At 39.2% G+C, this 16,937-nt stretch overlaps 1 protein-coding gene across 3 annotated transcripts in view; it reads right to left on the bottom strand.

Annotated features, from left to right (window-relative positions):
* The window catches only part of dpyda.1 (dihydropyrimidine dehydrogenase a, tandem duplicate 1), a 181,974-nt gene extending 165,934 nt beyond the window's left edge, over positions 1-16,040 (bottom strand). For 2 of the 3 annotated variants that reach the window (XR_010329557.1, XR_010329558.1), the window contains exon 1: positions 15,631-16,040. Coding sequence is in view for 1 of the 3 variants with exons in the window: in XM_064332212.1 (XP_064188282.1) it covers positions 15,631-15,669 (39 nt within the window). In the remaining 2 variants the exon portion in view is untranslated. The remainder of the gene's footprint in view (positions 1-15,630) is intronic. The other variant, XM_064332212.1, reaches the window with a different exon arrangement.
* Positions 16,041-16,937: the final 897 nt, after the last annotated feature.

The following is a 16,937-nucleotide window of genomic DNA, read 5'->3' as shown; positions in this document are numbered from 1 at the left end:
GATAACTATTCAGAAATCAATAGTTTTGCAATAGTTTTGGTCTCTGAAATTCAAACATTCCTGGTGTATGGACACCTCTGATGAGTGAATAGCAAACTCCATTACTGTTCACTCATAGTAACTTAATTATATTGCAGCCCTACTGAGAAAAAGATTCTATATTAAAAAGCTGCAAATAAAAAAGAAAATGCCACTGTATATGAACAGAGGATTAACTGGGTATCTCGTTAGTATTGTGAATTCAGATATTATTTACTTGTCTAGCTACATTTCAAAGTTTGTGGGATTTAAAAAATAAGGCATTACACAGTGATATCAGAAAGATATAAAATACAATACATCACCAGAAATGCATATGCCTTCAAATGACATTATCAGATGCTGTCTTGATTCTGTTCTCATTATTGTTTTATAACGTAATGTACAAGAAAGGGTTAACACAACATCTGAGGCCATTTGGTTTCTTGGTGTGAACTCAGACAATTGAGAAGGAGCCAGTACAATACAATATTAATCAGTTCCATACAATTCCCAAGCAATGTTCTAATCCACGAGACCTGGACACCTATAACACACCAGGCTGTTTCGAGTCCTATTTTCAGTGCTCTTACTGTTTATTAAATGTCAGACAGGGGAATAGTGAAGATTTCTGAAGCAAGCTACACATTCGGTCATAGAGTTTAATTTGGTGCTCGGTAATATACCCCAAAGCCTCATTATGTAGCCTTTGAAACTGTCCCTGGCCACGTAAGGCTCAAAACAATTAGCAAAAAAAGGCAAGAAGGTAAATGAAGTGTAGAGATATCAGGCTTGATAGGCAAGGTCTTATCTTCTTTGCGGTGAAAAACATTCAATATGTCACATGTTCTATAGGTGTGTAAGCAAACTGCTCGGCCCTGGGGCCCACAGTATGAACTTTAATGGGGATTGAGTTTGTAGATGGAGATTGCATAAGACAGAGAGGTCACATGTGATCAGGTGAATGTGTGGTCCCCCAGGGGACGAAGGTGGCAGTAAATCGTACGGTGGAGGACATGGACTCGGCTGGCTGTGCAGGGGCCGTCTCAAATGACAGGCCAGCATTACTGCGGAGGCGCACCTGACTGATGACAGGCTGAGGATCATCGCTGATTTGTTGATTGATGAAAAGAGCAGTCCAACCAAACTTGGGCTGAAGTACAATTACTGTACTGCTACATCTGTTTGTATGCCGCTCATGTTCTGTACTACACATTTATGAAAAAATGCCAGTGCCATCACAGGCTGACTCCTACAAATGTTAAACCATGTTCTACTGCATACTGTAATACATGAACTGAAACAGCTTTTCAATCAAAGCAATAAGAGGCTTTCCACCTAACGTCCGCCCTTTACCCAATTGCAATGTTACACAATAAGTGCAAACATGTAACATATATATTATATAACATCCTGTTACATAATGAAGACTTAATTGCATGTAAAAACTGCGGACTTGCATTTTCTTGAAAGCAGACACGCTTCTGAAAGCATTTTGGTTTGTGGTACAATTTGTAACTACAACAATGAAAAGAAAAAGAAAGAGATAGTGTAACCACATACAAAAAATATACATATTTGTTGAGAAATAGTATTTCCTTAATGCTCAATTTAATTTTTAATTAAATGTAGGAAATTTCACGTCAAGGCTTTCCTGTGCTATTTTGAGGGTTGCTGCAGTTTGTCTAAGGGCCTGTAATAAGAGATATACCTCTTTTTTAATGTTGTAATGCTCTGGTTGCTTTCTAATGGCAATTCAGGAGGATTTTAATGAATCCACACATACACACAAAAGGCCCACATTTAGCACTTTCATAAGCTGGGATATTAAAATAATACATCTGACAGAAGCACAGAAAAATTGACATTTTAATTGCTCCAGAGATGGCAATAATTATGACATTTAGAAAGGCATTTCAATGGCAGACAGGAGTCATTTAGACTGCATCTTTAAGAGCACTATGAAACCAAGGTCACATCACTGTTGTCATTCCTCCATGAATAAAGATGCTAATGAAAGTCTTCCCGTATTCCTCTGTTTCCCCTTTAAAAGTGGCATTAGATTCCCTAGCTACAAACATTGACTGTATTGTTAGGCATCCAAGCTGAAGGCCAAGGTAGTATACAAATACTGTTCTTGCAATTTCATTTTATTCTATTTTTTGTACCTTTTATTGTGAATACCAAAACAGTTTGATAGTGATTGGACAATATGAAGAAATATGGTATGAATAAAGGGGAATATGGGGGGTTTATTGCAAATTATACATTTTTATACTGGTGCCACCACATTTCTATACATACAGACATAGTTCATGAACCAGTGAAAAAAATGCATAGATTAGGCTAGTTCTTAACTTACATTTCTACCTTACACTTTTAGGATTTTTTTATGTATAGTATTGTGCAAATTGGGTTTTATGTCAAAAAAGCTTAAATGAGCCATATCACACACACCAGGTTCCTCATGAAAATGTTTCCTCACAAGTACTTGTTTAAATCAAATAAAATGAACAACTGCCATAGTCATTTTACAATTTTTTATTTTTTTTAATAACTAACAGTATTTCAATTAAGTCTGTAACAGAATTTACAGATTATAGGGTCATTTAAATTTGGTTTAATGTTTTTATGTAATGTGTTTACATTTAACATTGAACTGTGACTAGCATACACTAATTTAAAAAAACTGAGACAAGATCTTTACTCTAAAATAGGCATGGCTTCTTCCAAGAAACCGTTTCTTTCTTAATTTCCATTCATATCATCACTTTCAGGGACACCCTCTCCTTGGACTGCTCTCATTCGTTAAAACCAAACTTGGAACTTGAACTTCACTCCTGATAGTTAATCCTAATCCTTATAGTTATACTCACAGCAAACATGCCACAGGCAGGCACCACATGTCCACACTCTGTGCTTAGTCAGTCACTATTTAATAATTAACTGACAGTGTTCTATGACAAATGCTGAAACTATAAGAGCAACTAAAAACAACTGTTCAAACACTAAAATGCAATATGATATTATAGATGAGAACTTACAAAAATGAAGGCGATTCGAATAACCACTGACTTAATTGCTTATTGCTCTCATCTCTTGTCTTTCTTTGTATGCATCCACTTACACACAAAATGCAACACAATCACTAATTTTTCCATCAACCATGCAGTCATTTTCTTCTCCTGTTAATGAGTTTCCCTCCTCATTCACAAGTACTCACAGTTTTAATGCAACTCCTTCACTGACAACTTTCCATTTATCTCTAGCCAAGACCTGACTATCAAGTCTCTTGTTCTGATCGCCCTTCTCCTTCATATATTATCATACCCAAAGAACTTTTAGCATGAACTTCTGCACACAAATTCCATGCATTCTACAGGAAACTCTTCAACCACATTTCAAGTGAGGTAGGACGGACCCAGCTATGATTTCCAGCCAAGCAGCCAAAACTACAGCATAGTCGCTGGCTCCAATTTATACAAGATGGTGGCACCCACAAACTGTATTTCCCAGGCTCCAGAACACTTTTCACTAAGCCTATGGGTGAAGTCACAGTGACTTAGTCCATATTTTTCTACAGTCTATGTTTCCACCACTGCAATTCAATACTGTGTGACAGAAATGCTCTCTTCTCTCTCTTCTCCACTGGCCAGGCTGTCTAGGGAACGTGCGCCAAGGCACAGGCTCGAAAATACTTCCATCACAGTATCCTTTGTTCTCTCTTGCACGTGTGCTGGTGAACACACACACAGAACATTCCGGTCCCCCTTCCATATCCCTATGTAAGGACTGGGTGATATTTTGGATCAACAGCTCACACTGATCACATGAACTGAGTACTTCCTGTAGACAGCTGTAGAATCTCTCATCTTTGCCATTCTTTTCTTTGCTTCTCAACAGGAGAGACATGCATAAGGCACTCTCTAACGGCACAGGCCAAAAGAGAACCATCTGCACTCCCACAGTAAGTAGACTGGCAAACATCCAGACATTAAGTAGCTTAGGAAACTTTCAAAAAAAGTGTGTTATCGATTGGATGTAATATTGTGTTTAGATTATATCACATCACTTATTTGTTAGCTACAGCCTCTTAGCCCGCATAGCTAACATAAACTCAATTACTAACATTAGCTTACAATTGGCCTTCCTTTTAACCTAGATCTGTACATGCAATCTCTCCTGCACTATTACATACTCATTTGATGTATGGTCTCATGTATTTGGAATGCAAAGGTGCACAGAGATTAGCTAGACATAGCTAAGTTCAGTAGTACATTTGCCAGATTTCTAGGCCCTATTTAACATAACATGCTAAAAGCTGACTCATAATTTGCTCCAAGATAGGAGTCCTTCTGTTCTCCCGCACCATGTGAGATGGTGAACACACGACTAGAGACAGACATACCATATACCCCCTTCTTTAGACTTTTAGGATTTTAGTTTAAATGTTTGCTCATTTGTTTAATAAATTCTGTTTTATTGAACCTTGTCATCAGTCTGATTATTATTCAGATAAATGCGACAATGGTGACACTTATAAACTAGTATTTGGCATAGTTGTTATGTGATGTCTTCTAATAAAGCTAGAACACAGAGTTGTTTCCACTCATAGTTTGATTGCAGGAGCAGTGAATGTCTGAGTTGAGCAATCTCAGGTCACTGGCATCCTGGCCACTCAGGGGCTTTCTCGAAGGGGTTAACCTGCAGAATATGTTTATCTGGGTACCAAAACCAGTTATCCCAGGGAGCTCTAACTGAAGTTTACTCCATCTGGTGGGTGAGACTATCGAAGTATCCTGGATCATGACTTCTCTAATATTTTATGAAATAACATTAGGATCCATCCAGCTGGAAAGCTATCCAGGAGCAGCTGCAGATCCAGCTATGGATATGGATGACTTACATCCATTAACTTAAAGCTGAAAGTGCATAAAATCAAGGATACAGCCATGCAATCCCCATTGACAAACATTGGCAGTACAATGGGTAGTATTTAAGAGCTCAGTGACTGTCAACATGCAGCTGTCATAGGAGGCCACCTTTCCAACAAGTCAGTTAATCAAATTTCTGCCCAGCTACAGTTGCCTCACTCAACTGTAAGTGCTCTTATTTGGAATTGGAAACATATAGGAGCAGCAACAGCTCAGTCGCGAAGCAATGGGTCACAAGTTTGAGTGGTGCAAAGAACACCACCACTGGAGCAGTGGAAATGCATTCTTCTGGCAGTCTGACAGATGAATCTGGGTTTGGCGGAATGCATAGTACCAACTGTACTGGCCCGAATAGTGCCAACTGGATGAAGGAAGAATAATGGTCTGGGGCTGTTTTTCATGGTTTGTGCTAGGCCCCTTAGTTCCAGTGAAGGGAAATCTTAATGTCACAGCATACAATGACATTATAGAGTATTGTGCGCTTCCAACTTTGTAGAGACCGTTTGGGTAAGGTCCTTTCCTGTTTCAGCATGAAAATGTCCCCATGCACAAAGCAAGGTCCATAAAAAATGGCCTGCACAGAGCTCTGACCTCAACCCCATCAAACCCCTTGGGGACGCACTGGAATGCTGACTGTAGTCTCAAAAAGAGTGAAGGCTGTTACAGCAGTAAAGGGGGTCCAACTCCATATTAACGCCCACGGTTTTGGAATGCGATGTTACATTACATTACAGGCATTTAGCAGACGCTCTTATCCAGAGCGACTTACACAACTTTTTACATAGCATTTTTACATTGTATCCATTTATACAGCTGGATATATACTGAAGCAATTTCGGTTAAGTACCTTGCTCAAGGGTACAACGGCAGTGCCCTACCCGGGAATCGAACCTGCGACCTTTCGGTTACAAGCCCAGTTCCGTACCCACTGTGCTACACTCCGTCCTGATGTTCAACAAATACTTTTGGGTGTGATGTTCAGGTGTCCACATACTTTTAGAAATGTAATGTATGCTTTTTTTCAGCACAGAATGTAGGCATTTATTTTAGCCAGGCTCCCATCTGATCCAGGGGTGCCTGTAGTAGCTTTTTACTACATTAAAACAGGCCTTGTCCTGGTCATGTGTTTACCCTTGACACATTCTGGGTTGCGAAACTGTCCTGACAGATGCATTGATTGTTCTCCCAGCTGTGCTGTATGGTCTTTGCTGTTTGTGGCTCCAACAGTGTTATAAAATTGCACCTTATTCATCCAAGACACGTATTATGTCAAAAAATTTAAATACTTTTTCTGCTGGGTCTCAGGAGGATAAATGGACATTAAAAAAGCTGAACTGATATTTAAATTTAACACAAGAGATTACACTAATTTTAAGTTTAATGCATTCATCTTCAACTAAAAATGTTTACAGTACACCTGTGGTGTTGTGTCCTGGTGCTTTTTCAGAGAGGCGATAAAATCTCCAAGTTCTGGGGCCTCATTTATAAACACTGTATACACACAAAAAGGATATGTAGACCACTTTCCCTGAAGATTTGGGATTCATAAAAACAAATTTACATGACCCATGCGTACGCACATTTTTGAGACTGTGGGAATTGGCAAAGCAGTGAAATAAAGATAAATACCCTACAGACACATTACACTCAATTCCTTATACTTCATATCAAAATACGCAGCCTTCTAATAACCATGTCCTTTATCAGAGAAACATCCAGGTAAGTAGTTTCTGTTTTTTTTTGGTGTTAGTCTGAAAGTCCATTTTTAAGCATCCAGCCCGCCCGACCAACAGGAAACTATAAGAAGCCCAATAGGAAACGATAGAACACTACTTGATTACAAGCACACTGGCATTTATATATATTTACAGAGTTTTTAAGAATTATGATCATTTAATAGGCAACTGCTCCGTCTCATAATAATAAAATATATCAGTTGTATTAGGCTACCAGTAGGTAACTAACTCACAATTTTATCGCTACAGTACAGTAACAATACTATGTTGATCAATCTATGAATGTTCTTCAAGAAACTGTGAGTAACCAGACATGCTGACAAATGATGTAAATAAATATCACATTAAATGATCATTATCATCACAGTGAAAATATGTCCTGAAACAACAGGAAAATTATTTTTGAACAAATTGCAGCATAAACTCTAAAAATGTTGCATCACGACTAGGCTTGGATGAGGTGGGTCTGGCTCATTACTTAGAAGCAAAAATTTTAACGCCAATGCAGTGTATGTACTGGAACTCGGAAATAAGATGTAGCCTAAGTAAGGTAAACAGGGTTTCCTCCAGAAAAGTTGTTAGGCCCGGCGGCAAGTATCTTTTGATGGAGGCCGGCGGCCAAGTGTCTTTTTTGACGGGGGCCCGGCGCAGGCCAGCAACAGACTGATGGCAGCATTAAGGTAGGGCCCTCTAGTTTCTGTGATAACAGAATCACGGACGGAATCGTGGAATTGAGAATTAAAAAAAGCTATAACACAGATTCCATAGCAAGTCGGTGCTAAAAGCTGACTGGAGATTTGAAAATATGACTACGCAATGTGAATGTTGTTATAAATAAGTCATTTATTCAACACATATTTTAAAAAATCAACAACTATTTACAGCATAACAGAGTCTTACAAAGAATCTGACAACAATGTACAGTCTTGAAATGCTGTGTTTTCATCAACAACAAAATAAATTAAATTACATTAAATCAAATTAAATTTAAATAAATAATATCAAAGTTTTTGCACTCTACAAAAAACTCGTATTCAAGTCCTGATTGGCTACTGAATCTTACAACAAGCCTTGGAATGCTGGGCACATTTAAAAAAGGTTTTTTGGCTTTTACAGTACCTTTCCTCCTTGACATTATCCCTAAATGTCAAAAAGGAAGTATCCGTGTTACTGACTGTTTGGCTAGCTAAATGACCACGTTGAACATAACATTTTTCCCGACCGTGAAAACTGCCTGACTTGTTTACATTTTGGGCAGATGTGGCTCCTGAGTAAATCTATCGTTATTTCCGTCGCAGCACTTTCGACACAAGCAATATCGAAAAAAATCCTGAAATTTCTTTTTACCGTGAAGAGTGCCTGACCCTCAACCGTAGCGTTTTTTCCCCTAAAGCCTCAGAGGGTAAAATAGTGTCACACATAGAACAACAAGAAGGAGAAGCAAGTCCATTTTAAAGATAAATTTCGATGTCAACTCTCATGAAAAAAATACGTATTATTTGTTTTTTTGTTTGTTCTTTTTACGCGAAAGATACACAATATCACTTGCCAACATTCGTTAAACAATGTTTTTTCATAAATTAGGCCTAAGTTAGTGTTTGAGTACTCTGGGGCCCCCCATGGTTGCTCATATGGCTGCCCACAGCAGCCCTGCTAATTCCACTTCTGTGTAGATGCATCCGTCTTTCATGTTTGTAACTATGTGGAACTATGCCGCTTTAAGATGAAAGTTACATATCAGTGTAATCAGACAATAGACTATTATAATGTCTGATCGTATTTTGAATAAAGTCTCATCACGGGCAGATAAGTGTCGTGGCTCAATTAATAGCAACAGTTATTATTCATTTCAGGCTATGCTAGCGAAACCTCATGAAATTTGGGGGAGAAGTACCTATTAAGGGGGAGGGGGGCATAGCCCCCCAATGGTACTGGTACCAGGCACTTTTGCTTTGTCATTTTTTGCCATTGCACAACAATTTCTTTGCTTTAATATCAGACCCCTTCTTTTTAATTTTCAAAATGGTTTGGCTGTGGTAGCATGCTGCCACTCCGCAAATGTTTTTTTTTTTATTGGTTATGCCAAAATTATTTCCACCAAAAAATATAGCCCATCTGGCATCTACCTCCATCACGAGGGTCTCAATTTCACACTCAGTGAAGTTTCTCTTCTTTGTTTTGCAGTCTGACTTCTCCATTTTCCCAGACAATGAACTTTATGTGCATATCATATTCACATTGGACTTTCCAGTAACAATTTATGGTTAATTGTGGGAGTTAACAGGGCAGGGTTCTAGGCTTGTGCACGTACACAAAATTTCAAGTTGATTGTTAGAAAACTAAGTGCAGATGAGTGTACGGACGACTTCATAAATCTATATTTTTGACCATTCAGTTTTCTAATTTTGTACATAACATTTTAGTGTATAACCTCTGCAAAGTTCTATAAATGAGTCCCCTGGTGATAACCAGGACACCCAACTCAATTTCTTCTCTATAAGGGCCTCAGTGCATTGTTTAATTACCAAATTGTAGTTGTTCATGGTCCATACACAAGCGCATTCGAATAAAATGGTTTATCCTATTTAACCTGACCAGCCCATACTACCTTCTAAGAATGTACCATTGCATAAACTATTAAGTAACCCATGTCAAGACACATAAGCCGCGTTTCCACCGAAATTACCCGGAACTTTCAGTCCCAGGAACTACTTTACCAGGAACTAAAAGGTTCCTTCAGCCAATGGTTGTCTGCGTTTCCACCGGGGTCTAAAGTACCGTGAAGATTAGGTAAATTAGCCCACTGACGTTGTCGTCGGTCCATCTGTCATATGAGTTCTTCTGTAACCCCATACTACCACCGAAGTAGCCTACATTATTTTCTAATAACCGGGACAGCCCGGAGGGGTTTATTCCACTTATATACAACGGGTTACCAACAATGACTATATATGGTTACTTTTGTATTTATTGATTTTCATATATCCTCTCAAACACATTCATTAACAGCAGAAAACATGCACACGTTGTAAACAATTAGCTGTTTTATTACTTTCTCGTCGTCAATTCCATATAGGCTAATCGCAAAATGACAAGAATAGAACGAAAACTCGGACTTGCGTGAAAATGTAAATTAGTAGTGGTACAGCCACCGTTTGCTTTCCTTCGAAGTTACTGCTAGCCGAGCAGCGACGTGTGCCCTCCAGATGCGAACCATGCACCATAAATGAGTCCATAGTCTTCCTGGTCTTTTCGTGGAATTGAAAAATAGCAGTAAAATTGAGTAAAATTACGGCAGTCTGAAAAAGCTAAAGGGAAGATTACTAGAATTAACCTGTTATTTTACCCGGATAAAAAGTGCGGAAGGTGATTTCCAGTTTGCTTGTACTGTATCACCAATGTTAATCGTGCAGAACTACCGCATACCTCACATAACTGAATCAAACGTTTTGAGTCAATTACAACGGGCTAACAAAGAAAATCCGGAAGAAAATATTCAGCAACCGAATTAATCCGTTTGAATGTTTTGGTAGCCTACGTAATATGCTGTCCCAGCACGAATGCTTAGCATTTTAAAACGAATACTAAAGCAAGAAAAGAACAGAAGAGCACACGTTATAATTCCAAGACGTTGACAGGTTATAACCAAAAGTAGGCTACTGCGCCGCATAACATACAAGTTTGATTTGAAGTTATTATGAAAATTAATTGGTTTGCGCTGCATATTTTCAAACATGGCGGGTAATGGCGGAAAATAAATACAACACAAACGCTACGAGTACTCGACCAATCAGAAATGTTCAGCGCTGCAAGCTCCACCCAAAAGGTTCCTGTACTTTCGGAAAGTACTACCCCCCGAGCAGGAACGTTTTGGGGGGTAAAACAAAGCCCCCAGAACTAAATTTAGACCCTAGTTCCTGCGGTGGAAACGCACTGAGTTCCTCAAAAGGTTCCTAGTTCCGGGGTATAGTTCCTGCGGTGGAAACGCGGCTATAGTCCCTCACTCAGATGCCATAATATAAAACTTTTTTGAACAAAAGCAGTGTTTTGATGGATAGGCATATTCACCCTACCTCTAGCCAGTTCATTTCTTCTGTTTTCCACCTATGTACATATATTAAACACACACACACATTGTTAAGGAAGCGCTCTGGTTAATTTTAGATTAGACAGCAGTGGAGCAGATCCTCTCATAAGTTTTTGGGGCTCAGGCATGGACTCACATACTTAGCAGGTTGTCATTTATTAGCAGGCTGTTTAGAATTGCTATTAGTATTTGGTAGGTTCAGTTCACTTTGGACACTTACATGTGTGAAGGCATGTGAGTGAAAGTGTGTCTATCATAATTTACATAAGTAGTCATTATTCGTTAACTGGCTTGTTAGCCAGGCTAATTTGGAGTGAGTTAGTCTAAGTTGTGTATGAGTAAGGCTAGATCAGGGGTGCACAACAAGGGCCAATCCATTTCAAGATTTTGTGTGAACATTTGCCAACATTTATTTAATTAGCCCAATCATATCTTGATCTGACGTGTATAAGCACCCAGCTACAGCCGCAGACTGCAAGTGTATCCTGGAGATTTTACTGAGCTCAAGTGCAGGAATGAAGCAGAATAGTTTATACAGCTGTCGGAAAACTATATCTATGGAAATTGGTTAGAACAAAAACCAGCACGCAGATCGGCCCTCCAGGACCGGAGTTGTGCACCGCTGGGCTAGATGTGCAGTCTGACTAGTAGCTACTCATTTTGCCTGCACTGGCCTATTAAGGAACAATGGCAGTTCTGTCAAAGTGACATTTATCGTAGTGGCCTAAGTAAGTTCAAGAAGAACCAATTGATTGCTGCAGCTGAAAATTTTGCAGTTGGGATATAGAGCCTCATGGAAAGAAGTTGGACATCGTTGAGGTCCTTGTGGAATATCTACGCTTACCAGATCCCATAAGAAAACAGGAGAGACATAGAGGCTCAAGAAAGGGAGGTGCAAGCCAATGAGAGAACAAGTGAGAGAAGCTCAAGATGAGGCTTAGGCAGAACGTGCAAGGCTTGCCTTAGACGTTTTCAAACTCCCAGATGCAGCACAAGCATAAAGCACACTTTCAGATTGGTAGTTACTTCAGACTGACGCCCAAGTTTAATGAAGAGGAAGTGAGTGTGTTTTTGGTTCATTTGTAGGTCCTTTCATAACAAGAGTTAACCTTAAATGCCATAGTACACACACTGGACATTACTAAGTATAGGTTTTTGGTAACACAGTGGACAGATGCATTTGTTAACAACAGTTTTGTGCACCCAGGCACCACCACCATCCCTTCACAATGCTTCCTTGTGTCCATTTATGAATTTGTGTTCACTGAACTATGTGGGCATGAGACATTTCTTACTGTATATCCAACATTATCTCTAAAGAAAACTGCTTGTGTACCCACACATATGACAACCTTTGTTTTTTTCTAAAAAAGCAAAAATTCTGTTTCCAAGCCTTCAAATGCACATTCACTCAAAAAGAAAAATCTAAATAAAATGAAAAATAATATATATATATATATATATATATATATATATATATATATATATATAAACAAATTGAAAATAGTTTTTTTTGCTTTTATCACATGCTTATTTTACCATTTTAAAGCTAGAACGATCTTGGTTACACCCACCGCTGATAGAGAGTTAAGATGCCTTGAACCACAAAGAAGAGTAAGTTGGCTATTACCAAGCGGCCAAAACCAGACTTCGTTTTTGAAGCTCATTTCCTGGTGTTGTAGTTCCTGGTTGCTCACTAGCGCCACTACGGATGGCTCCAGTATAGGTGTTTTCATATCCGGTTTCCATGTAAGTCTACGGTACAAATGCGATCAAAATACAAAGTCAATAATTTTTTCTCACAAGAACAAATAGTCATAATAGGTGTATTTTATTGGTCTTATGACTGTCCATGGGTCGATTTCATGATTTATTGCGTCATTTGGGCACAGTGCCAATATTTGTTCTGGACCAATGAGGTACAGCTTGCGTCACTTCCGGATTACTGCGGAGAACTGAGCTATAGTAGGGGCTACAGTCTATGGTCACTGGGGTGGGCGGTGGCGTCTCTTGGCCTTGACATTGCGGCGCCGGCTACGGTCTGAAAATGCAAGCATCCCATTTCGTGGTGATTTAATTATGGCGTGTGCTATTTACAGCTGCACTAGACGACCATAAAATAATCCTCCTCTTAAGTTTTTCGGTAGCCGAGTCATTTTTACTATTTCCTTTAGCCTACTTAACCAAATAATTAGTTGGCAGAAAGCGTAATCAGCTTGCTATATTTGGTAGTCCAGTAGTAGCCTATGCTAAAACAGTTCGCAACTTCGGCTACCAAGCCATTTGACTAGCTAGCTAACCTTAACCGGCAAACATTCAATCTGTCAGACGTGTTTGGCGGCTTGTCAGTCGTGTACATTCCGTAAATGTCTACCTGGGCCATGCTTCAAGCATGTGACAAAGCTACTATAATCCCGATTTTGGGATAAACACTTTTTTCACGAAGCGAATTAAGAGTCTCAAGGTTCATTTGCTGAAATCACACACACAGAATTTAACGAAATTAACCATCTTGGCATTTAGAAAGGAATATGTTTTTAGCATTTAAGAGACCGACAAACTAGGCATTTAAGACAGTGGTTCTCAGAATCGGTTCTGGGGGCTCCTTGCGTATATTGGCTTTTCTCCATTGGTTTTGATGATTTACAAGAAAAAAACGATAGCCTAATAATAATTAGAAATTCAACGTAGGCTACATTATTTTTGTCTTCATGCACCAGGTGGAAAACTTGCTGTACAAAGTGCGTTGTCATATTTACACGCCTGCAGATCAGTTATTAAAATACTTGGTAGATTTGTTAATAACCGCTGACAGTGTTAATTTTTATTCGGTAGAAAGTGATTTGCGAACGATCGGTCAGCTAGCGTCACCCAGCAAGTGAACACCACAAACGGCGATGGAGTAGCTAGTAGTAGCAGTTACTGGCTCATTAACTGACTGGCGAAAACCTACGACGATAACTTGCTCGGTTAACAACAGATCTACCAGACAGTTATACGAAAATGAGCCTAGTCAAATCACCAGTAGCCTACACATCTCCGATTGATTGACCATCAGTGTAGTCAATGTTCTTCCCCTGTGGTTCATATTGCTAATGCGTGAGCTAACCACGGATAGCCTACCTAGCTCACTGGCAAGCTGATATGCTAGTTAAGCATATTCGTTTTGCTGAGAAACATGAATTGAAGATAACTGAACATAGCCTAATTGTATTTTTAATGTCATACATATAACGTGATTACATGACAGTACAGTCACGGATGGAAATTAAACTCCGTAAACATCTGATAATATATTTTAAAACATAACGGCAGACAGTCAGCTAGCCTCGTTCAGGTTGATGGGCTTTTCCGCACCGGACTGTCAATCAAATTGTAAAAATCACAGAGCGGCTTTTAAACTCTGTGGTTTTGGCTCCAACTCCAAAATGACCGTGCCCGCCATTGAGCTTCAAAACGTATTTTCGGAGACCCACGGAGAGTCAATGGGTGACGTCACAGTAGCTTTGTCCATATTTTTTACAGTCTCTGGCTATTACTCAGAATTAACCTTGTGATACGTACAGTACAAAATGTGACACAAAAACTACAGGTGGCCGTACAGAGTATTGCACAACTTGGACTGGAGAGTATTAAATCACAGACTTATGTATATACCTGCTTCTAACAGTCAATGGGGGATTTTGTTCGAGTATTAGTGTGTTTGTGTGCCCTCCCTCACAGTGGCATTAAATATAATCATGTGACTTTCACATGTACTGCATGGCGTAATAACTACATGCACACGTGAATTGCATTACAGTGTACTTGCAGCCTTTTTCATATCCCTGGGAAAACTGACTTCAGTTTCTCCTCCCTTGGTTTAAATGTTCAAATTTTTGAAGAAGTGAAAACTATAAATACATTATAATTGTCCTAATCCTTACTTTTATAGCGATTATGAAAGCATCATGATTACCTGCTAGTTGTGGTGGTAATGGAACTGGTAGTACTTGTGATAGTAACATCTGGCAGTGCTGATTTAAAACTTGTTGAGCTTGTTCTAACACTATAGCTGTGGCTGGTACCGTCCCCCCCATTTATCATAGCCAGTAGCCTACCAATCTTTGGTATCCCCACATGTCTAATTACTATTATTATTATTATTATTATTATTATTATTATTATGTAATAGCCAACATGAACGATTACACTCACTGTTGCAGGCTACGTTATGCTGATACTGTCACTCAGGAATTCTAAGCAAGGGCAAAAAGCAGTATATGTTGGAAACAACGCGTCACCTGTAGGCTACTTCAATACAGGTTGATATGTTGAGACATGCATCACGCATGTAAATGCATTAGACTAGTCACAAAACACAGTTGACACCGCAAATTGCTGTCACTGCGCTCCTTTAGATATACATCGGAAGCAAAACTACGCCATGATTGAAAAGACGAGTTATGTGCCTTCTAAAACTGAATACAGCGTCCGCCTACCTAGTTAATGCTAAAAATATCAAAACACGTCAATCCTTTTTACACTATGCTGGTCACATTAACGGGCTCACAGTGACAGCGCAGTGCCATGACATTAATTTCTCGAACTCAGCGCTGCAAAAGTTAAATCATCTTCTCTACCAGGAAAAGCATTAGGCTACTACAGCAAACTGCAAACTATTTTTCATTAATATCTACACACTACAGACTATTTGTAAATAATATCATCGTCGAGTACATGTGTAGCTACAACCAATAGCAAACAATGTAGTGTACCCTAAAATACATGAACATCTGAAAAATAAAGAAATAATCGTGATTAGTAGCCTACAGAAAGAGAGAAACGGTCGGAGACAAGAGATTAATTTTTGTACCTCTATGTCCGGCAGGTCTCTGGTGAGCATTCTAGACATGGTTGTTGCTGTCGTTGTTTAAATCAAAAAGCAAGAACTTGAAATGCTATAAAACTCGCGATCTCACTGAACTGTTTGATATCCTTGGTATTACAAGTATGTTGGAGGACGAACAATGTCAGAAAGAAGACTCCATTTACAATCCGGGTGCCTCACGCTTGCAATACTGCAGTTCTTTTGAAAATGAATGCGTATAAGAAAGTGGAGTTAATATGTGGCTTCTGGTAGAGTTGAGTATGCTTGCAATACGATTACACTGATATTTTTATGCTACTGAAGGTCTTGATATATGCTTTGTCTCGCAGGAGCTCTGGTGAGACGAAATGGAAGATTCCAAGAAGAGGGACAGCCTGATAAAAGTTTTAAAGGATTATAGAGGGACTTTGAACCAAGTTGATTGGGCATGTACGCCTAGTGGGAGGGCTCGCAGAGACCAGTACTGCAAATAAATTCTGCAGGTCTTGTTTATAAACAGGTCAGGGCTGCGTTTCCCAGAGTCTGCTTAGCGCTACGTGCGTCGTAAGGTATACCTTAAGCTCTTCCTTTAGGTCTCGAGCTGTTTCCCAGCGTCTCGTTAGTGGTCTGAGGCACTCGTAAACTGTCCCTTAGCGCTGCGCTCCGGTAATCCTGTCACAGTTTTGTCTTATGCCAACATTTTGCTTTTCAAATCGACAGTTGTACTACAGTGCGCATCTAGTAGCACATCGGCATGCCAGAATGAGTTTAATATTAACTTTACAAAAAGTAATTATCCAATCAACGTGTCTGTGCACAGCACGTTGTGAGAATGTTGTCGTTTTACCTGTCTATCCCCATCATGATGGTAAGTAAGTATAGGGCCTATCCATGATACTAATCCAATTTGTGAAAAGAAAAAAAAAGTTTTTTTTTTAATTTATACGTAGTGGCGCTAACTTAGGATATGGCTTTTCTGACTGCATACCCTTTAGAAATTAGTTCGTTTGTGTGTGAGTCAATGATCACACTGACTTGGAACAAACCGCCGCTTTATTAAGAATATAAAACCTGTGTGTGCAAAAACAACGTTGAGTGAGTGTACTTGCATGACCGAACTAGAGCACGTTGATTGGCCTAGCCATAAACACACATACAGGTACAGTGGCTCATAATAGACAAACATAGCCAAATGATCTACAAGTTTTTTTTTTAGATTATAAAAAATGGGTGAAAAGCATTATTGTTTCGTATACAAACAAACATCCAAAGATAATTCATAATTTAGAAGGAATTAAGAGAAAGGCATTCAT

The sequence above is a fragment of the Anguilla rostrata genome, chromosome 4 (assembly GCF_018555375.3).
Source record: "Anguilla rostrata isolate EN2019 chromosome 4, ASM1855537v3, whole genome shotgun sequence".
Lineage (NCBI taxonomy): Eukaryota > Metazoa > Chordata > Actinopteri > Anguilliformes > Anguillidae > Anguilla > Anguilla rostrata.
The sequence above is the reverse complement of the archived record's forward strand: the minus strand, read 5'-3'. Positions and strand labels throughout refer to the sequence as shown.